Source organism: Protopterus annectens, chromosome 8.part0, assembly GCF_019279795.1.
Source record: "Protopterus annectens isolate FY-2018-M chromosome 8.part0, PAN1.0, whole genome shotgun sequence".
In the NCBI taxonomy this organism is placed as follows: Eukaryota; Metazoa; Chordata; order Ceratodontiformes; family Protopteridae; genus Protopterus; species Protopterus annectens.
Genome location: NC_056741.1, coordinates 148,781,504 through 148,806,946, shown reverse-complemented (window position 1 = coordinate 148,806,946; position 25,443 = coordinate 148,781,504). Strand labels below are relative to the sequence as shown.

Below are 25,443 nucleotides of genomic sequence, written 5' to 3'. Positions count from 1 at the left end.
GGACTCAACCTCCCGCTTTGGGTTTGAGTTCGGGGGACTCTGGTGCCTCTTCCTCTAAAGAGAAGAGGCACAAAGATAAGGAGAGACATAGGTCTCACAAAAGGCAGGCTGAGACTCAACCCTCAGCCCCACCATCTAAGCTAGCTAGCTCTCCCTCGAGGGTTTCCGGATCCTCCCCCTCTCGGCTCAGTTCGCCTCGTTTTTTGCAGGAGGAGGAGTACTGGTCTCCATCGAGGTCGTCAAGGTGACCCTCCCGGCCTGCCCCAATGACTTCCTCTAGTTCGACCAGGAGCCTCACCGACGCTGATATGGATCGGATGATGCAACAATTCCTGCAGACCCAAATGCAGATGGGGGTGCTCTTGCCTCCCCCTCTCAGGGGGGGAGTGCGGCCTCTGTCTTTGCTCCGATCACTCCTTCTCCAACCTGTTTTCAGGTTTTGGAGTCATCAGATCTGGGCCCTTTCGGAGCCGGGGATTCGTCGGCGCCGATAGTTCCGGTCTCTTCGACGCCGACCATGCCCTTGAGTGTTTCGGATCCCAGTTCTCGGGGCCGAGGGCCGAGCGTCGGATCCGGGGGAGTTGATGTGTCTTAGGCGCCACTGAGGTCGGAGCACACTTCTCTCTCGGATCCGACCGCATCGGCTCCGACTACGGTCCCTACCTCGGAGCCGAGGAGATTGCTCTCGGAGCCTGGGGAGAGTAGTTCTCCTTCGGCTTTTGAGGTAGTGGAGAGGGTGCTGTTGAGGTCCTCCAAGTCCCCGGTCCGGGCTTCAGATCCTCTTGTACCCCCACTGCATATGAGTCTATCCTCTGTCATCCGTCCATTGGGACAGCCTGCCCAAGCCCTCCAGCCGGTTCCCATGGAGGAACAGGAAGCCGTTGACGAGCCCTCCTCGGACAGTCCCACTGAGGAGGTCCCTCGTAAACGGAGGTGTAAAAGGAGGCACCTGGACTCCCCTGAGTCCATCACCACAGACATGGATTTGGATGAAAGGGAAGGTTCCCCAAGGTCACCCCCACCCCGAGAATGTCTCCTACGGAGAGATCATGGAGATGTTGCATATTAGAGGGGGTTGGTCTGCCCAACAACCTTCTGCGGACGAATCCGTGTTCCTGGAGGCATTTGAGGCAGGCCCGTCTACCTCCTGGATGTCCCCTCCGGCTGACCCCTGGTAGACCTTATTACTACCAGGGTGTGGAAGGAGCCCGACACCATGGAGCTAATCCCGAGACAGCCCAACAAAGTCCTTAGCCCCCCATCAGATAGACAGTCGTGGGCCAAGGGGTCTCCAGTCGATGCCATGTTGGTGGCGGCTGCCACAAAGAGAGAACTTGCCCAAGTGAGTTCTTCGGTCCACCTGCCGGATAAGGAATCTTGGGCGCTGGACCGCATTGGGAAGCGGATGTGTGCTTCAGCGACCTTCTCTGTGAGGGCGCTGAATTATATGGCACATACCATTAGGCTACAGCGAGACTTGATTAAGGAATACGCTGCAGCCCCCCTGGAGTCCATGTCGGTCGAGGACGAGAATGTCTTTTTGACTCGTATGGCCACTCTAAAATCCATATCTAACACGTCCATGCAGCTACTCTCTCATGCAACGGAGGGAGCCGCTAGGGCCAGCGGAGCCGGGGTCGTCTTGCGGCATCATGCCTGGCTCCGCCTTTGCGATTTCGTGGAACCCTTCAAGGTGTCCTTTGCGAATGCGCCCTTTGACGGGTCTTCGCTTTTTGGCAAGACCGTTCGCGAAACGCTGGTCCAAAGCGAGAAGGATGGGAAGACGCTGTCTGCCGTCGGGGTCCGCTTCTCTAATCCCCAACGATCCTTCTCAAGGAATCAGAGGGGACAAAAGAAGCTGTGGTTCTGTCAGTCTCAGCAATCCCATCCAGCTTCGGACCCCTCGTCCTCCAGAGGCAGAGGAGGACAAGGTGGATGCCGGCCCAGAGGCAGAGGGGGGCCGCATAATTTCGGGTCTAGAGAGCCTTTCTCGGACAGACCCGCGCAGCAGCCCTGAGGGCTTACTTGACTGTCCATCTCTGGAGGCAGTCGGGGGGCGGTTGACGGAGCATCTGTCAAAATGGGAGTCCATTACGACATATCGATGGGTGCTCTGCGTCATATCCAGGGGTTACTCCATTCCCTTCCTAAGCCTTCCACCTACAAGCAGACGCCTCCCCAATGTTCCACCCAATCAGAGGGAGGCAGCGGCTTCAGAGATTTCGAAGTTGCTAACTAAAAGAGCCATCCAGCCCGTCCCCCCAGATCAGTCCAGATTGGGTTATTACTCCAGGTTCTTTTTAGTGCCAAAGAAGACGGGGACCTGAGACCCATCCTAGACTTGTCCGCTCTGAACTTGTTCATTCCCAAGGAAAAATTCTGGATGGTCACACTTCAATCAATTCTCCCCTTGCTGCAGGAGAACGACTGGATGTGCTCTATAGACCTCAAGGATGCGTACTACCACATATTGATGGACAGACGATCTAGAAGTTTTCTCCACTTCCGGCTGGGAGCCAGTCATTATCAGTTCAAGGTTCTTTCGTTTGGCCTTACCGCAGCCCCCAGGGTGTTCACCAAGGTCATGGCAGTGGTTGCAGCCCACCTGAGACTTCAGGGCAGTCAGGTTTTCCCGTACCTAGACGACTGGCTCCTTACCGTCGCCAACAGGCATCAACTCTGCATTGCAGGAGATTACACTCTGACTCTTGCCCAGAGTCTAGGAATCTCAGTGAATGTTCAAAAATCCTTCCTTCGCCCCGTACAAGTCTTAGACTTCATAGGGGCCAGATTGGATGCCCGTACTTCTCGAGCCTTTCTGACGTCAGACAGGCTGAGCAGCTTGTCGCTTCAGGTGCTTACTCTTCTTCGGAACCAGGCTCCTGCGGCGGAGTTAGTCCTGAGGGCACTAGGGTCTATGGCAGCAGCAATCGGTCTATCCCTTCATGCACACCTGCGAATGCAGATTTTACAATGGACCCTCCAGGTTCAGTGGTCGCTGTTACTCCACTGGTTAAGCTTTTCGATTCCACTGAGCAGAGTTTGCAGGGACTCCCTTCTTTGGTGGCTTGTGATTCCCCCACCCCAAGCCACGTTGACCACGGATGCTTCTCGCCTCGGGTGGGGGGGGGGGCATTGTTCAGGCAGAACCGGTGGACTTCCCTAGAGACCGCTCTGCATATCAATGTCCTAGAGATGAGGGCGGTGCTTCTAGCGTTGCAAGCTCTCCACGACCTTCTACCTCTGGGAACTATTGCAATCCAGACAGACAATGTGTCGGTAGTCTGGTACATAAACAAACAGGGGGGAACCAGGTCTTATCCCCTTTGTCGAGAAGCTATGAGAGTGTGGGAATGGGTGATATCCACCAACTGCTTTCTAGTAGCAACGCACATTCCGGGATGGTCCAACATATTAGCGGACAAACTGAGTCGGATAATTCTCACTCCGTACGAGTGGTCTCTCAATCCATCAGTTGCGAAGCAGATCTTCCGCAAGTGGGGTTGGCCTCGCTGCGATCTTTTTGCTTCTCCTTTAAACACAAAATGCAGTGAGTACTTCGCAATACTTCCCCCCAAGGGGGAGACTCCCAGAGACGCTGTAGTTCATGCTTGGCCTCCCGGTCTTCTTTATGCTTACCCTCCCCTTCCGCTTATGATGAAATTCATACAGAAATCTTCTCGTTTGGGGAGCAGAGTAATCCTCATAGCCCCATTCTGGCCTCGCCAGATCTGGTTCCCATACCTGCGGTGTCACAGTTTAACTCCGCTGTGGATTCTGGGTTGCGGCTTGGTTGATCCAGTTCCACTGATGGTAAGGACTCCCGGTATCTCATCACCAGCGAAGGCCATTCTGGTAGCAGCTCATAAGCCGGCTACCAGGAAAATATATAATAGCAAGTGGAAACGCTTCTCCATCTGGGCAACAGACAAGGGCCTGGATCCTTTTACAGTTCCTATTCTGACAATCTTGGACTTCCTGTCGCTAATTTTTCGGCAGGGAGCAAGTGCTTCTATGGTTAAGGTGCAGTTAGCAGCCATTTCCCATTTTCATGTGGGAGATGGACTAGGGTCATTGGCATCCACAAAGTTATGCAAAACTTTCTTGCAAGGCATTTTTCTCTTGAAACCTCCGGTGAAGACGGTGGTGCCCCCATGGGATTTGACACTAGTCTTGCAAGCCCTGACGAGTCCATCCTTTGAGCCTGCAGCCTCGATTCCTTTAAAATTCTTGTCCTGGAAAACAGCTTTTTTGGTAGCTATTACTTCTGCTAAGAGGGTTTCGGAACTCCAAGCACTGTGTATGAAACCCCCTTAACTCATTTTTCACAGGGATAGAGTGTCTCTCAGGACAAACCCGTCTTTCTTACCTAAGGTGGCTTCGGAATCAAATATCAATCAATCAATCAATCAATTTGCCCGTGTTCTTTCCAAATTTTCAGAATAAGGGAGAGTACATATTGCACAAACTGGACGTACACAGGCAACCATGTTTTTACTTGCACAGAACTAAGGATTTTCACAAGTCTGATCAGTTGTTTGTGTCCTTTGCAAAATCATTCAGGGGAAGGGCCATTTTTGAAGTGACCCTAGCAAATTGGATTTGTCAATGTGTAGTTCAGGCGTATGTATCTTCAGGCAAACCAGGTCCTATGGGAATACACACTCATTCCACCTGGTCCATCGCCACCTCATCAGCTTTCTGGTCCAGGGTTCCTTTGGATGACATATGTTCAGCAGCTACCTGGTCCTCTTCTCATACGTTCATTTCTCATTATAAACTGGATATGATATCGAGAAGTAGGGCTTCTATTGGCTCCGCGGTGCTTTGCAGTATCCTTCCATAAGGCCACCCAGGTTTATTGTCTAGGTAGCTGGGGACTCTGTCCCACAGGTTGCAGAGCAAATGAAGTAACTACTTCAGATAAAGAAGTTATGTACTCACCATAACGTTCCATCTGAGTAGGTACTTCATTTGTCTGCAACCGTCCCCCCCTGCCATCCCCCTAACCTTTTTTCGGGTTTATCTGGTCACCTGAAATATTGCTGTCTTGAGGTTAGGTCTTCAGTATACCTCTGTCGAGGTTATGACTTAGATTGGGCAAAATCAATCTGAGGTAATACAGTTAGTGGCAGGGGATTATGGGTAGGGAGGAGCTAGGAGCTCGGATCTTGTAGCTTGTGAAGCTGCCGGCTCGGATCCGAGATCGGATCCGATACCCACAGGTTGCAGACAAATGAAGTACCTACTCAGATGGAATGTTATGGTGAGTACATAACTTCTTTTTTTATGTTTGGGCTTAGCTCTTCTTGGAGTTCATGTAGGACGCAGCCCGGAACACCGTCTGGTCCCATTGATGCTGTGTTTTTTTGCTTTGGAGAGGGCGGCTCTTACCTGAACATCTGAGATGTCAGGGGGGCAGCACTCTGCTGGGATAGATATTTGCCCTTTTGGTGGGGAGGGGTGGGGGAGTTTGCGCTGAACCTGTCAGCTAGGATGTTGGCAATGTCTGTGGGTTCGGTGTATTTTTTGTCATTTTGGACTAATTCTGAGCATATCTGGAAATTCCCACCCAGGTTCCTAACATAACTAAAGAAAGCCTTGTGATTATCCTTAGTGTCCTGTGCAATTTTTCTCTCGAAGCTGGCCTTAGATGATTTTATGAGTGCCCGTAGTTTTTTGCTAATACTGATCAGAGATGCCTTCCCTTTTTGGGATTTTGCTCTATCATGTAGTAGCTTCCTCCTTCTATTGTATAGTTTGTTTATGGCTGGGGTCCACCAGACAGGATGTCTGCCTTTGGAGGATTGGGTCTTGGTTTTATTTGGGATTGCATGAACCATGCATTCCTGAACGTGTTCATAGAATGCGTTTATAAAGGATTCTGCAGTCTGGGACATATTTTCCACAGGCCCGGGGGCTTTGAAGGATTCCACCTCGGTTTTGAGGAGTGTGAAATTTGCTTTAGAGAAGTTTTTCACTGTGGTTTTCTGAGCAGGGGGTGGGGTCGGGATGTGAATATCCAGTGAGATTAGTTTATGGTCTGATCTTGCCAGTGAGGGATACACTTCTGGTCTGGAGCATAGAGTCCCCATGTTGGTGATGATCAGGTCCAGTATGTTTTCCTCTCTTGTGGGAGTGGTAACAAGTTGTTCCATAGCATTTGAGTTTATAAATTCTAGGAACCTTTGGGCTAGGGTGTTGGAGCTAGAGTAATGCTCCCAATCTATGTTTGGGTAGTTGAAGTCTCCCAATATAATGGTGTTTGGAGAGACCTTCATATTTTCCAGTGTTCTCAGGAAGGCCGAGTGGGGTTCCTGAGTTTGGGAGGGTGGTCTGTAGCAGGTTATAAACTGGAAGGCAGTTTTACCCACTGTTAGTTGCACATGGATAGTCTCTGATGCTTCGTGCTGTGCCACCAACCTGGAGGTGTGGGTATCTTTGACGAATATTGATACCCCCTCCTTTTGTGGTTCAGTCCAAGTTTTGGGGCCGAAAAGCATGGTATGAGGTATAACCTGGTAGTGCTGGGGTGCTCTCGGGAGCCTTGAACCAGGTTTCTGTTACTGCAAAGATATCGATGTTCTCCATGCTAAGGAGAGTTTTGAGTGCGTGCATCTTGAGGTTTAGACTTCTGGTATTGAGTAGCATTACTCTTAGTTTCTTATCCCTTGTGATACCTATGGAGGTGGGTTTGTCTTTTGAGCCTTGCATAAAAAAGGCACTATGAGGGCTAGCAAGAGCCTTTGCCAATATCCGAAAGCCCAGGGGTGACAGGTGCAAGCCGTCTCTAGTGAAGCATCGTGGCTTGTCGAGCATGTCATCCCAGGCTGACAGGCATTGGATCCCCTTTGAATGACACCAATACTTAAGCCAATTGTTGAAATTGATCATCTTGTCTTCAAATTGTGGCATCATTCTTGGTGAGGGTAAGATGCTACTCAAGGTCAGGGTCATACTGGCCTAGGCTACATGCTCAGAGAGCTCCTCTATGTCTCTTTTCGTGTAGTCCAGGGAGGTACGTCTCAGGTCATTCCCACCAGCATGGACAATGACTGAGTCATATTTGCACTTGCCTCGGAGTGACCTGAGTGCTTGTGTTATGTGGTGGATCCTAGCGCCCGACAGGCAGCTCACCGTGACCTTCTCCTTGTTCAGCCTGGTGAGCGGGACGTCAGTGTGCCTGACGATAGAGTCACCTATTACAAATGTATCAAATGTGTTGTTTAGCCTTAAGGGCTGTGACTGTTCGGCACGCTGGCTTTGTGAGCTATGTGTTGCATGTGTTTTGTTTTGGGGTAGCGTTTGCTTGGGTGTCTGCTTTGGAGGTCTTTGCTGCTTAAGCAGATTTTTATTTAGAGCCTCCGAGTATGTTTTTGATATATATATTCATATCTATATATATATATATATATATATATATATATATATATATATATATATATATTGCTATAAATGTGTGTATAAATCTTTAAATGTATGTATTTATTTATTTACATTTCTTTACCGGGAAGGTCTGACTGGGTGGAAGCCTTTTTTCAGCAGTGGCCCAATGAAAAGCTCCTTTAGAATTGCACAGCTATAGGTAAAGCCTACCTTACAGAATATGTAGTTAAAATGAGAATACCGTGTGCAAAGATGCTGCACCTGTTTATGTGGCTCCACCTTACAATTTGTGCAGCATTACTTTAAACGACTTAACTCAAAAACATTTTACAATGCATAGTATCAAGACCAGTAATGTTGTCTTTTTCTCATCTGCTCCCTAGTTGTTGAACTGCACTTTATTCTCTTTTGTTAAAATCTGTGCATACATAAATCATGTTTTTATATTGTTTACTGATGTTTTATACAGCTTAGAGTAATCACAATAAATATTTTAATATGGGAAGCCTTATTGGCACATAGTATTTTGAAAACCACTGTATACATTTATTTTTCATTTTGTTCTGCAGTATGCTATTGAAATTCTCTATTTAAAGCATTGTAACTCCTTTAGTCCGTAGTAATTATTAGATTTTGTTGCAATCTATATTATTCCTCTATTTTTAGATGATACATTACACTGGGAAGAAGCTAAAAAGGCTACAAAAATTTACAATCCTTACATCTGGTACCAGGCTCCTTCTACCGAGGTAGAGATGGCAGCTTATGTTTTGCTTGCTCTGGTATCTGTTCCCAATCCATCTTCAGATGATATTATTTCAGCATCAAAGATTGTGAAATGGATCACCAAACAACAAGGTCCACATGGAGGTTTCTCATCTACACAGGTAAATTAAAATATCTTTGCAAAAGAAATGTATTGGTGATATGTTTCACATATGTTTTTTTTTTTATTTAAACTGCATAATTATGTGTGTATGCATATACATGTATATATATATATATATATATATATATATATATATATATATATATATATATATATATATATTTATATATATATATATATATATATAGTATATTTTATTAAATATAATTTCAGTTTGCACTTGGCTATATAATCCAACAGTAATACAATAATAAAAATACTTATATATATATATATATATATATATATATATATATATATATATATACAGAGAGAGAGAGAGAGAGTGCTAGAGGCAGAGAGAGAGAGAGAGTAGGGAGATCTGAAACTGTAATAAATACAACATAATCTCATTCAGAATGAATAAATGTTTATGACTGCAGTCAGTTTAGCAGTGACATCCATTATTCATTAATTTATTTGTCCTCTTGGGAAGATTCCATTTCAGTAGCATTTTGTTAAGAAAATCTCTTAAAGTATATGCAGTGACATACTCTTGTGCCCCATATTGTTATTCTTGTAATACAGACACTTGGTCAAAGGATTAACCAGTATATGTAGAGGTTCCCTTGTTAGTGGAAGCTCTTTTCTAAGTTTACTGTTATCATCCCTTGAGTTATTCATAGTTGTGAACAATTTTAAATTGGTACTTGGTCTTGAGTACAACTGGTATAAAACCATGCTGCCTCTTGGTCCAGTCGGTGAATATTGGGTTACAAAGAAAATGGTAGTATCATAGGTTCATATGTTCATAGGTGTGTACTAGACTAATGTCCCTGGGGCGTTTACAAGCCTAACCCATAGGATTATCCTGGCATCGTGCCACCCAACTTTAGTTCCCAGTGCCTCTGTCAAGTAGAGCCACTGGAGTGATCCCCGGAGTGAATTTTCTATTTCCCATCCACTCATCAAGATTTGTCTTGAAGAGGGTCAGCGAGGTGCTCTGTTTGACATGTATGGGAAGTCTATTCCATACCATGGGCAGTCTCTGGGTTATGAACCTGTCCCTCTAGCATGTTCTGTTGATTGTGGTAATAAGGTTAAGGTCATTGGAGCGTGTGGTGTGGAGGGATTGGGTTTCTTTAGATGTAGCATTTCTAACAGAGCTGGGTCAGACATGACTTTGTAAGTCAAGCAGAGATCGCCTCTAAGTAGGAGATATGAGACAGAGAACAGCTGGAGTTTTTTGAGTCTGTCTATGTAGGACAAGTGTTTAAGGCCTAGGATCCTCTTTGTAGATACTTGTGCAGCCTCTCCAGTTGTTGCAGGTGTCAAGTGAGGTACATGCCAAATGGGACATTGTACTCGATGATTGGCCTAATGAGGGAAGAGTCGAGGGAGACAATGACCTCTTTCTTCCTGGATGCAAAACCCTTAGTAATGAGATGTGCCACATAGAATGACTTTCTGATCACAGTGGCAATGTGGTGGTCAAAAGATAAGTTGCTGTCAACTTTTGTTCCAAGATCTCTTATAACGCCTTATGTGTTCAGTGGACTACCATTGATGTGGTAATTCATGAGAACTGGATGTTCCCCAAAGGGGATGATGACACATTTTTTTGGCATTGAGCTTAAGGCCATGGTTCTAACACCAGTCGTTGATCTCAGTTCAGTGAGGCCTTTCTGTAGGATGTCAACATCACTTGGGGAGTTAATAATGGCTCCCAACTTGCAATCATCTGAGAACTTTGTCAAGTGAGAGTCCCTTCTTGTTGGGTTGGACTTCTTAGAAGTAAATACCAAAGAGGACAGGACCCAGGACCAATCCCTGTGGGACTCCACCCATGACTGGTTGGCAGTCTGACTTGGAGTCAGCTACTTTCCACACTTTGGGTTCTATCTGTGAGCCAGTTTGCAGCCCACCTAGTGATGTAGGAATTGATGCCTAGCTTAATGAGTTTTTCTATGATTCCTGAGTGGGGAATGGTATCAAAGGCCTGGCCAGATCAAGGTAGGTTGTATGAACCACCTTGCCATCATCCGCAGCTCTGGTGACTGACTCAAAGAAGTCGACCAAATTGAGCATGCATGATCTACCTTTCACAAAACCAAACTGTGTGGGATCCAGAGTTTGGAGATTCCTTATATCCTTATTTATATGACTGTAGCAGTGCACCATTCAGTAGGGACAAAGCCTGAGGTGAGGGTGTGATTGAAGAGGGCACACAAGTGAGGTGCCATTTCACTTTGTAGTTCAGGGAGAACACAGCCAGGGATATTGTCAGGTCCCATAGAAGCTGTATTCTTGGCCTTGGACCATGCTGTTTTAACCTGTGCAGAAGTTATACTGGGTGCCTGGCAATCTACTGATATTGTGATTGGTCCTTTGGGGGAGAGAGGGGTAAAGTTGCTACTGAATCTGTCGGCCAGTATATTGGCTATATCTGTTGGCTCGGTATAGGAGGTACCTTTGTGCAGTAGCTCAGAGCAAATCTGAGTGTTGCCGTGGAAATTCTTTACATAACTATAGAAGACTTTGTGGTTGTCTTTACTATCTGCTGCAATTCTGTTTTCATAGCTAGCTTTAGAGGATTTGATGAGGGATCTCAACTTTTTGTTGAGGCTGATAAGGAAGTTTTTCCACTCTTGGGACTTCAGCTTATTCTGCATCAGTTTCCTCCTTCTGTTGTAGAGTTTGTTTATGGTAGGGGACCACCAGATTGGCTTCCTTTTTTTGGAGGAGAGTGTCTTGGTTCTATTGGGTATGGTGAGATCCATGCATTTGTGTACCTTTGCTGGAGGTGGGGGGGTGGGAGGGGTGTGGATTTCCAATGTTATTAGTTTGTGGTCGGATCTAACCAGGGAGGAGTTGACTATTGGTGTAGAGCAACGGTCGCCCATGTTAGTAATGACCAGGTCAAGGATGTTGCTACCTCTAGCGGGCGTAAGAACGAACTGGTCCAGGGCATTGGAATTAATGAATTCCAGGAAATGTTGGGCAAGTTTATTGGTTCATGAATAGTTTTCCCAGTTAATGGAGGGGTAGTTGAAGTCACCCAGTATGAGAGTGTTAGGTTGGACCCTAATATTCTCCAGGGTGCTTAAGAATGTGAAGTGTGAGTCTTGGGACATGGTTGGGGACCTATAACAGGCTACTACCTGAATTGTTGTCTTACCCAATGTTAGCTGCACCTGAAGTATCTCTGATGCCTTATGTTGGGCTACCAGTCTGGAGGTGTGTGCATCCTATATCAATATAGAAATGCCACCGCCTTTGGAGCTTTGGCCCAAGTTCTAGGGCCGAAAGATGTGGAACGAGTTATTGGCTGGTAGTGAAGGGGTGCATTCTGCTGCCTTGAACCAGGTCTCTGTTACAGCACAAATGTCAATGTTCTCCATTTTAAGGAGTGCTTTAAGCGAGTGCATTTTGAGATTTAGACATCTAGCATTGAGCAGCATGACCCGCAGACTGCATTTGTTTGTAGCTGTTACGGTGGTAATTTGGTCTTTGGAACACCACCTAAAAAAGGCACTATAGGGGTGGCAAGAGCCTTGGTCAATATCTGGAAGCCCAGGGGTGACAGATGCAGGCCATCTCTGGCAAAGCATTGAGATCTGTCAGTCATGTCATCCCAAGCAGACCTTAGAATGACACCAGAAACATAGCCAATTGTTGAAATCAATCATTTTCTGCTTGTACTGTGGTATCATTCTGGGTGATGGTAGGATGCTGCTCAGGGCTAGGGTCATACCCACCTGGGCTACATAATCCAAGAGCTCCTCCATTTCTCTTTTCATGTAGTCCAGGGAGGTATGTCTCAGGTCAGTCACACCCAGATCTACAATGACAGAGTCATATTTGTACCTGTTGTTGAGGGACCTGAGCGCATGCATTATGTGGTGGATCCTGGCATCTGACAGGCAGCTGACTGTTACTTTCTCCTTATTCAACCTAGTGAGTGGGGCACCAGTGTGCCTCACTGTCAAGTCACCTATGACTAGTGGTCTTGGTATGCTGTTTTGCCTTAGGGGCTTTGGTTGAATGGCACACTGTTTAAGAGAGTTATGTGTCTTGTGATTAGTGTTTTGTTGGGTGGTCGAGTGCATTTCTGCCTTGGAGGTCTCTGCTGTTTGGGAAGATTTTTATTGAGAGCCTCCGCGAAGGTGGGTGTGTAGTTTGTGTTTTAATTTGAAGGCAGTGCTGGTGTGTGTTCTGGAGGGCTATGTATTCCATGTGGTGTGGTGCAAGCGCTGATCTTCTCCTCTTGGCCAGCTATTCTGGTCTTGGCTGGAGAATGCATGGCTTCCAATTTGGATATATAAGTGCATCTCTTGCAAGTCTGAGTGTTGGGAGGTAAGAGGAATGAGTTGTCAGTGTTTCGTATTTTGGTTTGATTATTATAGAAACAGATGATGATTTATTAATGAATAATTATGCTAAGCTTTATTCCCAGATTCAGGGTTTTTAGCGATATGGACAAACAAGGCTTTTACTTTAGTTGGGAGTATTACTTTGATCCAGATGATGATCCTCACCAGAACAGAATTGTTTATCTTTGTAGGTATATTGCAATGATAAAAAAGGAAAAAAATGGCAGACAAAAATACAGTCTTTCTGTGACAAGTTTTTGTGAAAAGGTAAATGTAGTAGGATTTCATAAGGTAGGTTATGTTTGCCTAAACATATTGGGGGCTGGGGTATGCCAGATACAGAGTTATAAATTTAGCATCCATAGTAGCCACTATTTGGAATATGGACTATGACTGTAATTCTGCAGGTTGTAATAACTATCTGGCTGCCCCACAGGAGCAGGAGATGTTCGCTATTTTTTTTTTCAGACTTTAAACGGAACTTGGACCTTGTTTGTTGGGAATATAAAGGTGGGATTGTGGAGGAATCATGATATAATGGTCTCAGTTAAAACCAGTCTGTTGGAACAATGGCAAGTAAAGTGTATTACTAGAGTTGAGAATTTATTTTATAAGAATAATGAGGGAAGAGGTGGTTTTAACTTTCTGGGTTGGCCTAGTTTTAAAAAAAACTGTAAGTTTCTGGATAGGACTTGGTTTCAATTTCATCAGTTGATACAAGCTATCAAATGCTGGTTAAAAGGGTTGAGGGGTAGAAATTCCTCAACTTGAAGATCAGGGTTATTTAGGGTGCAATTTTTGAATAATATAAAGTTTGGTGAAGATGGCATTTTAACAGCAAGGTTTACAAGGTTGTTGTTGGTCACAAGTATGGCTGAGAATTACAGATATTAAGATCTACATGGGAAAAGGTTGAGGGGGTGCTGTTTTTTATGGAGGAGTAGTTGGCTGCTCTCAAGAAGTGTTGGACAATAAAAAATCTTCTGGGAGTTGGGATCAGCATATGCAGTGGCTTCATACATGGAACAGAATGCTCCTTCAAATTTGAAGGATCTTTATTATGGGGAACTGAAGTTGTTGGATATGTTGGGAGTCCTTAGGCAGCAAACATACATAACTGGAATTTTAGCTCAGTAAGGAACTTTTGGTAGAATGTGGTTCTTGAATGGGAGATTTTGCATTTGCGACCTGTGTTGGAGACGAGATGAATGGTTGCAAAAAATTCTATGATATTGTATTTTGCAAGGTGGGTTAAGAATCAAATAGCAAAAGCCTGGAGAGGAGAAAATGATTGGAGGAAGAGTGCAATAGGATGTAATAACCTAAGAGTTTAACACAGGATTCTATGTGCCCATGATACAAGGCAACATACACAACTGTACCCAACTGATATGTAAGATTCTGATTTCTGTAAAATAGGCTAAACGATTATCTCTGTATGTATGGTATGTATATATGTATGCATGAGTGTGTGTGTGTGTGTGTGTGTGTGTGTGTGTGTGGTTGTACATATATATATATATATATATATATATATATATATATATATATATATAAATGGTTTACCTTCAAAACATCGAAGCCCACATCGTCGAGTCTGAAAATGACGTGACCAAAACGTTGTAAGTGCAGAAGCACAAACTCCTGGAATGTTGTCTTTCCTCTATGGGAAAATAACCGCTTGGCCACCAATGGAAAAAAAACACAACTCGTGGCAAATTACACCCATCAAAGTGGGCACCCCCACACCTCCCTTACTTCAATATACCAACTCTGAAATTGCACTACAGAGGCGAAAGGGCAAAGTTCAGCCTGGTGGCCAAGTGGTTTTAAGCTATAGATGTGATGTGTGTTTCCCTTCACCTGTGACTTGCTTGTGATAAAAACACATTACTGTAACTTAAAGTGCCGACTGTCGGAATACCGATAGAGTAGAAAGTGTTGTAGTGTTTCTAAATGTGGATATGTTTCTTTACATTTTTATGGGAAGTATCTAAAGTAATATGGTGGACGTTTTGTGTGCTCCTGGAAGTAGTGGCAGTCTGTACAGTAGTGTGAGGTAAGTAAAAGGTATATGCCCTTTTCCCCACTGTAGTGCGATCCTGGAGTTACTATAGATAGATAGATATATATATATAGTTGGGAGGTGTGGAGGGCACAGCTCCACACATGGGGGAGTGTGGGAAGCATAGCCTCCCAAATAGTTTGGTTTTATATTGTGTAGTTTCTGTTAATAGGCTAAGTAAGTAGTTTTTAAGTTTTGGAAAGAGTTAGTCATTGATGTTGCATGTCTGTGGCGTAAAATTCAGTATTATGAAATTCAGCATTGTAAGCTTTCAGTATAATGAGATTCAGTCAAATGAGTTTTCAAATATTTTGAAATTTAGGTATTGTGGTCTCAGTCAAATGAAATTCAGTATTTTGAGATTTCAGTCATGTGAAGTAGACCCATATATATATATATATATATATATATATATATATATATATATATATATATATAGATAGATAGATAGCAGATGATATTTATCTGTCTATATATATATATATATATATATATATATATATATATATATATATATGGGTCTACTTTGTTTGATAGAAAACACATTTCACTGAAACTCATTTCGTTGAAGCCTCATTTCACTGAAAATAAATTGCCTGAGTGCAATTCACTGAAAGCTCACTTCACTGAAAACTCATTTGATTGAAACTCATTTCATCTAAACAGGTATATGCCCTGTTTCCCACTGTAGTGCGATCCTGGAGTTAGTATATATAGTAAGAGGGGGTATGGGGGCATAGCCTCCCCACCTATTTTAAATGTTGTAAATCATAGACATGGATTCTGTCAAGTCAAATGAATCACTCTATCCCGAACATAATATATACCCAAACTATGTGGGGGTTGTGCCCCTCACACTCCCCCTAACTATATATACTAACTCCAGGATCGCATTACAGTGGGAATAGAGCATATACCTGTTTAGACGAAATGAGTGTCAGTCAAATGTGTTTTCTATCAAGCAAAGTAGACCCTATATATATATATATATATATATATATATATATATATATATATTTATATATATATATATATATATATATATATATATATATATATGGATCTACCTCATATGATTAAAAGCTCATATGAACGACAACCATTTGACTGACACCAAAGCACTGAAAGCTCAAAACACCTAAAGCTCATATGATCGACACTCATAACATCGACAAATGAAATTCAAAGCATTATGCCCTTTCCCCACTGTAGCGTGACCCTGGAGTAGGAATAGTTAGGGGGTGTGGGGGCGAAGCCTCCCCACATATGTCATAATTTTTAAACATATATATATATATATATATATATATATATATATATGGATACTTTTAACAGAATTTACTATATTCATGTAAATAATGTGGGGGGCTACACCCCCACACCCCACAATGTGAGGGGCTGTGCCCCCCACACCCCCCTAACTATTTATTCCTACTCCAGGGTTGTGCTACAGTGGGGAAAGGGCATAATGCTTTAGATTTCATGTGTCAATGTTATGAGTGTCGATCTTAGGAGCTTTAGGTGTTTTGAACTTTCATTGTTTTTGTGTCAGGGTTATGGTTGTCAGTCATATGAGCTGTCGATCATATGAAGTAGACCCATATATATATATATATATATATATATATATATATATATATATATTTATTTATTTACATTTGTTTTCCAGGAAGGTCTGATTGGGTGGACAGCCTGGAGGGATTCAGGAGTTGTCAGCATATGGAGACTTTGACTCCAGTGCTGCCGGCTTCAGTCTTGCCTAAGCACTCTGCTTTTGACATTGTGGAGAGAGCTTTCTCTTTACCTACATCCTTGCCCTCCCTGGATCTCATATCTTTACCACCTTCAGGTCTTAGTTCTGAGCTTTGTACTTCTATTCCACTTTGACAGCCAACCCATTCAAGTTTCCAGTTAGTCCCTCAGGTTTCCCATGCCACTTCCAGTACCTCACCAGACCATCCCATGGAAGAGAATAGGTAAATGGAGACACTTTGACTCCCCTCAGGAATCTCTCACTGAGGATACTGACTTTGATGACGGGGAAGAGTCCCCCAGATCACCATATGAGGATGTCTTCATTGGAGATATACTTGAACTTCTAAAACAAAACGGTGGTTGGTTATCCAACATGTTTTCTCAGAAGGAGTCACTGTTCCTGGAGGCTTTTTGGTCTAGCCTGGCTACATCCTGGGTGACTCCCCTTGCTGATGAGCTTATAGATTCTGTCTGATGCCGGGCTTGGAAGGAACTGGATACTGTGGAGCCCATCCCCAAGTGCCCAGATAAAATTTTGGCCTCCTCAAAAGACAGAGCAAACTGGAGCAAGGGGATCCTGGTAGATGCCATGGTTGTGGCAGCATGTACTAAGAAAGAGCTCATAGAGGAGAGCTCATCTGTCCATCCCTTTAACAGGGAGTCTAGGGCCTTGGACAGATTCGAAAAGTGTCCTTATACTTCAGTGACCTTTGCTTTGTAGGCACGGATTTATCTGACACACTTCACATGATTGCAAAGAGAATGACTAAGGAGATCTCCAAATTTCTTTCCGGATCCATGTCTGTGAAGAACCAAAATAGAATCTCTTCACAACTGACCACCCTTCAGTCTATATGTAACATGTCCATGAGGTAGATATCCCATGCTGCAAAGGGTACCTCACAGGCAGCAGGTTCAGGCATAGCCATCAGGAGACTTACCTATATGTACATATATGATTTTCGGAGCCCTTCAGGTCTTCATTCATCAGTTCTTCCTTTGATGGATCTTCCTTATTTGGCCCAAAGGTGAAAGAAATGATCTCCAGAAGTGAGCAAGAAGGAAAGACCTTGTTTGCCATTCGGATCTACTGATGTTCATCGTGTTTCACTGTTGCAGTCATTACACTTGGGTTATCCTGCTGGCAGGCTACCCACAGTCGGCCTGAATTCCAAAGTCTTGGTTCAGCGTCGGTTGCTGTCGCCTCTTCCATGACGTCAGTGCGCCAGGGGTATATAAGATGCAGCAGATGCCATTTTCTTCAGTCTTTCTTGCTGTGCGGTGCCCGAAACAAAAGCAGTTCGCAAGTGCCGGTCGGCCGACTCCTGAGATTTTCAAAATTGAATTTCAGATCCAAAGTCTTCAATAAAGCTAAGTATCCTGTTGGGGAAACTGTTTTCTTGCTCCAGACCGATGTCAGAAAAAGTTAACAATTGTATTTCTTGTGGGAAGCAAATACCTCATAAGGATTTTCATTCTTACTGTATTCCTTGCCTAGGCCCTGATCACGACATTGCTAGTTGTCGGTTTTGTGCTAGATTTAACCAACGCACTATTAAGCATCGGTACGATTTTGCATTTCATTAGTTTGGCCGAAGGTTTAACTATATAATGCCGTCGGAACAGCTGACGACCGGAGTTCATAAAAAGCGCAGGGAAAAAGAAAAGGACAGGCATCCGAGGTCCAAAACCGATGACGAAACCTCTTCAAGGCCAGTCGCCGGTTCTCAGTGAGGTGCTTTCGCAGCCCCTGACACCCGCTACCTCAGAGCCACAGGCCGCCTCCGACTCCCACGTGGAGACAGCTAGGCCTCTGGATACTCAAGGTATTTGGCCTTCGGAAACTAATCCCTCAGATGGGTCCAGAGCCGTTGAGCAGGCATCGGCTTCTGAGGGTGTTTTTAGACCTACACAGCTTTATATCAAGCCAACTTCAGCATCCAAGACAAAGACTAAAACAGCTTTAAAGACAAGGAAACAAGTACAGCATTCTCCAGGACAGACTTCCATGCCTAAGAAACAGATGCTCAAAATGGCCGAAGACCTAATTACTTTGATCAGGGGTTCCCATCCCCCACCTGATTAGAGGCCTAGGCAAGACACTGAATATGATTCCTCTGATCAGGTTTCCATTTTCTCTGACTCCTCTTCAGAACAGAGATACTCTATTCCTCCCTATGAGGATTCTGATGCTGAAGAATCTATTCCTTCAGCTTCTCCTCCTGAGGATTATTCCTTTGGGGAAACCCTGCATACCATGAGGGAGCATTTCCACTGGGAGAGCCAAGATTACTCAGAATCTAAGAAAAGGCTCGGAGACTTTCTTCTACTACCTCAGCACAGATCTCTTGTTATTCCACCTGTTCTAGACATTGTAGATGATGTATTTTCAGAGTCTGGACTGTCTCCCGACTCTTTACCTCCTGCACCTGTTAAGCCAGACAGATACTACAGGGTTCCAGATTCTCATAAATTTCTATATAAAAACCTAGCTGCTGACCCAGAAACTATATCTCAGGGTCCCAAAGGGGTCAAGGCCTCTACTGCAAAAAACCCTGTCCCCTCAAATAGGGATTCAAGGACACTGGACAGATGGGGGAAAAACGTTTACACTTCTGCTACCTTGGCTGTAAGGGCTTTAAATTGTCAGTTTCATATGCTTAAATATCAGCAATACTTAATGTCGTTAATAAAACAGAAAATGCTGACAAATTCTGAATGTTCTGAGAACAAGGAAATGCAGGATTTATTGCATGCAGCTGAACAAGTGGGAAGGCATACTTTGCAATGTGGTTTTGATTCACTGGAGGCCTCTTGCAGGGCCGCTGTTACAGGTTCTGTCATTAGAAGGCATGCTTGGTTAAAGGAACAGAATCTGCCTGATCATGTTACAGCAAAATTATTGGATGCTCCATTACAGCATGATACTTTGTTTGGTGTTAAAGCAGAAGAGGTATTGAAGAAAATGGAGGATAAAGCTAAATCTATGCAGACAGTAAAGGATTTCTTACAGGTACAGCCACCCAGATTTAGCAGGAACTGGCCTTCTAAGAATTGGTCTTTTCCAGTGTCAGACAGGCCACAGAGAGGCAGATACAGATGCCGTAGAGGCAGACAACAGCCCCAGGGCTCATACAGGCCCAAACAATGGGGTGCTTCTACCTCCAAAAGCAGAGAAGACAAATCACAGCCATATAGGAAACAGTCCCAATGACTTCCCTCTGCCAATGCCAAGCACTTATCTTTTGACAGCACCCTTAGGGGAAAGCTAGCACATTTTTCAGAAAATTGGCGTATGATCACCCAGGACAAATGGGTCTTAAATATAGTCTCTCAGGGCTACAGGTTCGACTTTCACACCCTTCCATAGGCCAAAGGTATGCCAGACTTGCCACACAATCAATGGGCAGAGGCACAAATACAAGTTTAATCTCTCATGAACATGAGGGCTATTCAGCCAGTGCCACAACAGGAGCAGGGACAAGGATTTTACTCAAGACTTTTCTTAGTACCAAGAAAGGATAAAGCCTGGAGACCAATTCTGGACCTGTCTATTCTAAATACTTTTTTGGACGTTCCAAAATTCAAAATGTTGACTCTGCAGCAGCTTCTGCCCATGCTGGGCAAGAAGGCTTGGCTTGTAAATTTGGACCTCAAAGAGGCATACCTGCATATCCCAATCAGACAATCTTGCAGAAGATACCTCAGATTCATAGCTGGCTCAATGCACTACCAATTCTCTGCACTGCCCTTTGGCTTATCTACTGCGCCCAGGGTCTTCACAAAATGCCTGGCACCAGTAATTGCATTTTGCAGACAAAGAGGAATTCAAATATATCCCTACTTGGACGACTGCCTTATTCAAGCAGAGACCAAAGACAGTCTACTAAAGCATCTGGCATTTGTAAAAAGATTACTAATTTGCCTAGGGTACACAGTAACCGAAAAGAAATCAAAACTAGTACCCTCTCAAGAGGTAATATTCCTGGTTGCAAGCTTAAATACAACTGCCCAGATGGCTTATCTCACGCCAGACAAACAAAGGCAACTGACTTCTTACTTCGAAAGCATGGCAACAAAGACCCAGTTAACTGCAAGAAATATTCTGCAGGCTCTGGGCTTCATGGCATCCTGCATTCTGCTAATTCCATATGCAAGACTGCATATGAGGAAGCTACAATGGTATCTAAAAAGTGTTTGGACTCAACATTGCCACAGCCTGGAATCATTAATTTCAGTCATTCCTTGCCTACAACAGGAGTTTCGATGGTGGGCACAAGCTTGTCACCACAACAAGGGACAGCCATTCACTTTACCCACGGCCAGGCAAACACTAACAACAGATGCATCAGATTATGCCGGGGGGCCCACATGACAGGAAAATGTATTCAGGGCACACGGCCCACAAGCCAAAGGCATCTTCACATCAATCAAAAAGAGATGCTAGCTGTACAAAATGCCCTGACAGCCTTCAAGGACCTACTTCATCCAGGACAGCTGCTAATAAGGACAGACAATACTACAGGCATGTGGTACATAAACAAGCAGGGAGGTACATATTCTTATTCTCTGTAGACAAGCCATGATTTTGTGGAACACAACATTGACTTACCAAGTACACCTGCAAGCACAATTCCTGCCAGGAAAAACAAATGCTCTGGCAGATGAACTAAGCAGAAACCTCATGGATCCTCATGAGTGGAAACTAGATCCACAAATATTCAACATGATAACAAGGAAATGGGGATGCCCAGACATAGATCTATTTGCCTCCCCTCACACCTGCCAACTACAGAGATTCTGTACAAGACTTTATCACAATCAAGCATGGCAAGTGGATGCCTTGTCATTCAGCAGGAACAACCTTACAGTATATTCCTTTCTTCCACTGCCACTCCTCCCCAAGGTACTCCTCAAGGTCAGACAAGAGAAGCCACAAATGATACTAATTGCCCCGGATTGGCCACACCAGCTCTGGTACCCAATCCTAAGGAGCTTGTCTCAAGGCCTAGCTGAGATGCTGGACAAAGGCCTATCCTTCTCATCAATTTAGATCCATGCCTCTGCCATTTCAGCTCATTACAATACAGACCCACCTATTTTTTCACATCCATTGCTTAGGCAGTACCTCAGAGGGGCCAACAACATAAGACCTCCAAGGAGAGCTCCAATACCTGCATGGGACCTCAATTTTGTCTTGGAAAAACTCACACTGCCTCCTTTTGAGCCAACCAATACAGCTGAAATAAAATTCTTATCATGGAAAACAGCTCTGCTCCTAGCAATAACTTCAGCAAGAAGAGTCTCAGAGTTACAGACATTAATGGCTGTGCAACCTTTTATTATCTTCCATCAAGACAGGGTTTCTCTAATGACAAACCCAACATTTATGCCTAAGGTAGTGTCCAGTGTGGCTCTTAACCAAACCATTCATTTACCTACTTTTTACCCAGACCCACAGAATAAAGGGGAGAGACTTCTGCATTCTTTGGACATACATAGACAGCTATGCTTCTACTTGGACAAAACTAAAGCTTTCAGAAAGACTGAACAACTTTTAGTGGCATATGCTGTAGGATCACAAGGAAAGGCTATCTCAGAGCAGACTATTTCAAAATGGATAGGACACTGCATTCGTTTCTGCTATTCTCAACATGGCAAAACAGTGCCTAAGGGCATTAGACCACATTCGACCAGAGCAGCAGCCACCTCAGCAGCCTTCCTCAGGAGAGTACCAACCAAGGATATTTTGGAGGCTGCAACTTGTACTTCAGTGCACACTTTTACTAAGCACTACCACTTACCTCTTTACTCTAAATCCAGAGCAGGCTTTGCCACTGCAGTTCTGCAGGGCCTCATAGCCACTCCTAATTCTATTTAGACCCAGCCACCCAACCTCAGCTTTGGGATTCAACCCAAGTGTAATGACTGCAACAGTGAAACACGATGAACATAGTACAGTTGTGTACCTACCATAAATGTAGATGTTCGAGTGTATTCACTGTTGCAGTCCAGGTTACCCACCCACCATCCCCCTTTCTTTGCTGGGACTTATCTGTACTTCTCTATTCTATACAACCTATGTGGTGTATTTGCTTGTAGATGAAGGTAATGTTTATTTTAGTGCATGCTTTTTATAAGCAATATATTTAGCCTACCCTTTTGGGGGCACCTGACATCTGGGGCAAGAAAAACTGAAGAAAATGGTGTTGGCTGCATCTTATATACCCCTGGCACACTGACGTCAGGGAAGAGGCGACAGCAGCCGATGCTGGACCAAGACTTTGGAATTCAGGCCGACTGTGGGTAGCCTGCCAGCAGGATAACCCAAGTGTAATGACTGCAACAGTGAATACACTCGAACACCTACATTTATGGTAGGTACAGAATTGTACTTTCTACTCCTAAGAGACCCTTTTCCTTGGAATCAGTGAGGAGGTAGAAAGATGTGGTTCTGCAATTCCCAACGTCCTTTTCTAGACCTAGGAGGTGATGGTTCTCCCAGAGGCAGAGGGAGGATTCTTTCTCAGACAAACCCTATCAGCGCTTCTGAAAGGTTGCCTGGCTTCTGCTCTCTGGAGACAGTCAGGAGACATTTGTCTCTACTCCCCGAAGCCTGGGCATCCATTACAAAAGATTCCTGGATGCAGAGAATTATATATAGAGGTTACTCCCCTTTCAAAAATGAAAATAATTCCTGATGTTTCACCAAGTCAGAGGGAGGTGACAGCATTAGAAATAGAAAAGCTGCTTGAAAAAAGAGTCATCCAGAAGGTCCCCCCAGACCAGGTAAGATTCTGAACCTACTCAAGATTCTTAGTGCCAAAGAAGATAGGGAAATTGAAACCCACCCTGGATCTCAGCAGACTAAAACAATACTTGAAATATTGAAGGTTCCGGATGGTCACTGTTCAGTCCATTTTCCCCCTGCTGCAAAAGGATGACTGGATGTGCCTGACAGATCAAGATACATATTATCATATCACAATGAACAGGCACTCCAGAAGAAATCTGCACCTTTGCCTGGGAGTCATTCATCACTAGTTCAGAGTACTGCCCTTTGACCTCACCACTGCCCCCAAAGTGTTCACCAAATGTATGGTAACAGTTCACCTGAGAATGCTGGGATTCAGAGTGTTTTTGTACCTAGATGACTGGCTCCTAACTGCCCCAACCAGGCATCTACTTCTACAAGCAAGGACTACTTGCTCCAGTTCTGTCTTTGCCTAGGCATCACAGTAAGTTACAGCAAATAACAACTCACAGCTACGCAGAGCCTGGAGTTCATAAATGCTTGTTTAGACATGGTCAATCATATAACGTCTCTTCCTCCAGCAGTAGTTCAGAGACTTAGATACCAGGTCAAGAAAATGATCTCTGACCCTTTTCTTCCAGTACAAAGCCTTAGGATCCATAGCAGCAGGTAATACTCTGATTCCTCTAGCCACATTTCATATATGAATTCTGTAATGGACTATATCATTGCAGTGGTCTATTTCTCCTACAGCCTTTATCCACCCCAGTCAAGATCACTCAACCTTGCAAAAATTATATTCCCTGGTGGCTTTACTCAGATGAAGTTTCTCAAGGCCATCAATTTATTATCCCCCTTTCCAAGTCCTGGTGATCATTGATGCATCCCAGCTGGGGTGGAGGGTGCAGTACTTGGGAAGGGCATTCCAAGGTACATGGTCCCCAGACGAAGCCAAAGTGCATATCAATGTCCTGGAAATGAAAGCAGTCCTCCTAGTTTTGCAGGCCTTTAAAGATGCTGTCTCCTTCAGGACGATTGCTATTCAGGTAGACAATATGTCTGTAGTCTGGTACATCAACAAACAAGGAGGAATCAGATCTTACCTGCTATCTCAAGAAGCAATGAGAATGTGGCAATGGGCGATCTCTTCTGGATCTTTTCTCATAAGAATGTACATTATCAGGGAAGGCCAACGTGAGGTTCTCTTAGTATTCAGAAAGTGTTGCTCCTATGGTATACATGACAATGTCTGATGAAACTAATTTATAATTTGTGAATTAACTGTTAGCCATGAAGCTGATTTGAAGCAGTAATTGTGCCTTGAATGAGTGAGCTTTTCTCATCAGTGGTGAAAGACCAGACATTTTCAGAATTAGATATTAGTTGTGTTCATCAAAAATACTAGACCATAAATACTTGAAAAGGAAAGTTTATTCACTTTTTGGAGTGCTGCCCTAATCTTCTATATTTTAAAGAAATGTACAAATGTACGTACTATACATTGAGAGACAAATCTTGCAATTAATCTGAATAATAGTCTGGCTATTGAAATCACAGCAAAGGAATGTTGTAGAAATTAAAGGAAGTGTTTATGTAGCATTGAGTATACATGTGCATATGACATGTGTGTGGCACAGAAGAAAGTTTGGCAATCTCCTTCTGTTCCCAGTCATTTACAGAATTGCTACAGAAGTCAGATAACCCTCTTAAGTGTGGATGGATGGAATGCGCTTCTAAGGAGACATGGAGTGTTTCTGACACATAGTAGATGTACATGTTTTTGTTTTATGTCCTACATAGATTAAAGTAAACACCATCATGATAACTCAATTTCTGACATATGTTGCCGAGATATAAGCATATTTTGCATTATTTAATTTTGTAACAGGCCAAAGAAATATCATTAAGGTCTAAAAAGATGATCACTCCCTTGTCGTCAGCATTGATCAGACTTTTGTCTGGATTCTAATAGTTGTACGAGGTGCTAAGCTATTTAAGGTGTCTAGAAATGTTACCAGTAAACCAAAAAAGAAAAGGAGAATACAGCCAAATACCACCATGAACCAAAAGACAAAAGTCAGCACTATAAAGGGAAAGAACCATGTCTTTTATGGTGGAATAAAGCTGAGCACACCTGACTTAGAGAAGTTGGGCGGTTCTTTCGCTTTATACTGATGACTTTTGTCTTTTGGTGTCTAGAAATGTGTTATTGAAGTATGATAGGGCAGCGTCCAGTGGGACA

At 43.9% G+C, this 25,443-nt stretch overlaps 1 protein-coding gene across 1 annotated transcript in view; it reads left to right on the top strand.

Moving 5' to 3' along the window:
* LOC122808678 (alpha-2-macroglobulin-like) overlaps window positions 1-25,443 on the top strand; it is a 2,073,303-nt gene that overhangs the window by 1,471,147 nt on the left and 576,713 nt on the right. The window contains exon 13 of the mRNA XM_044079658.1: window positions 8,053-8,273. Coding sequence (XP_043935593.1) covers window positions 8,053-8,273 — 221 coding nt within the window. The remainder of the gene's footprint in view (window positions 1-8,052; window positions 8,274-25,443) is intronic.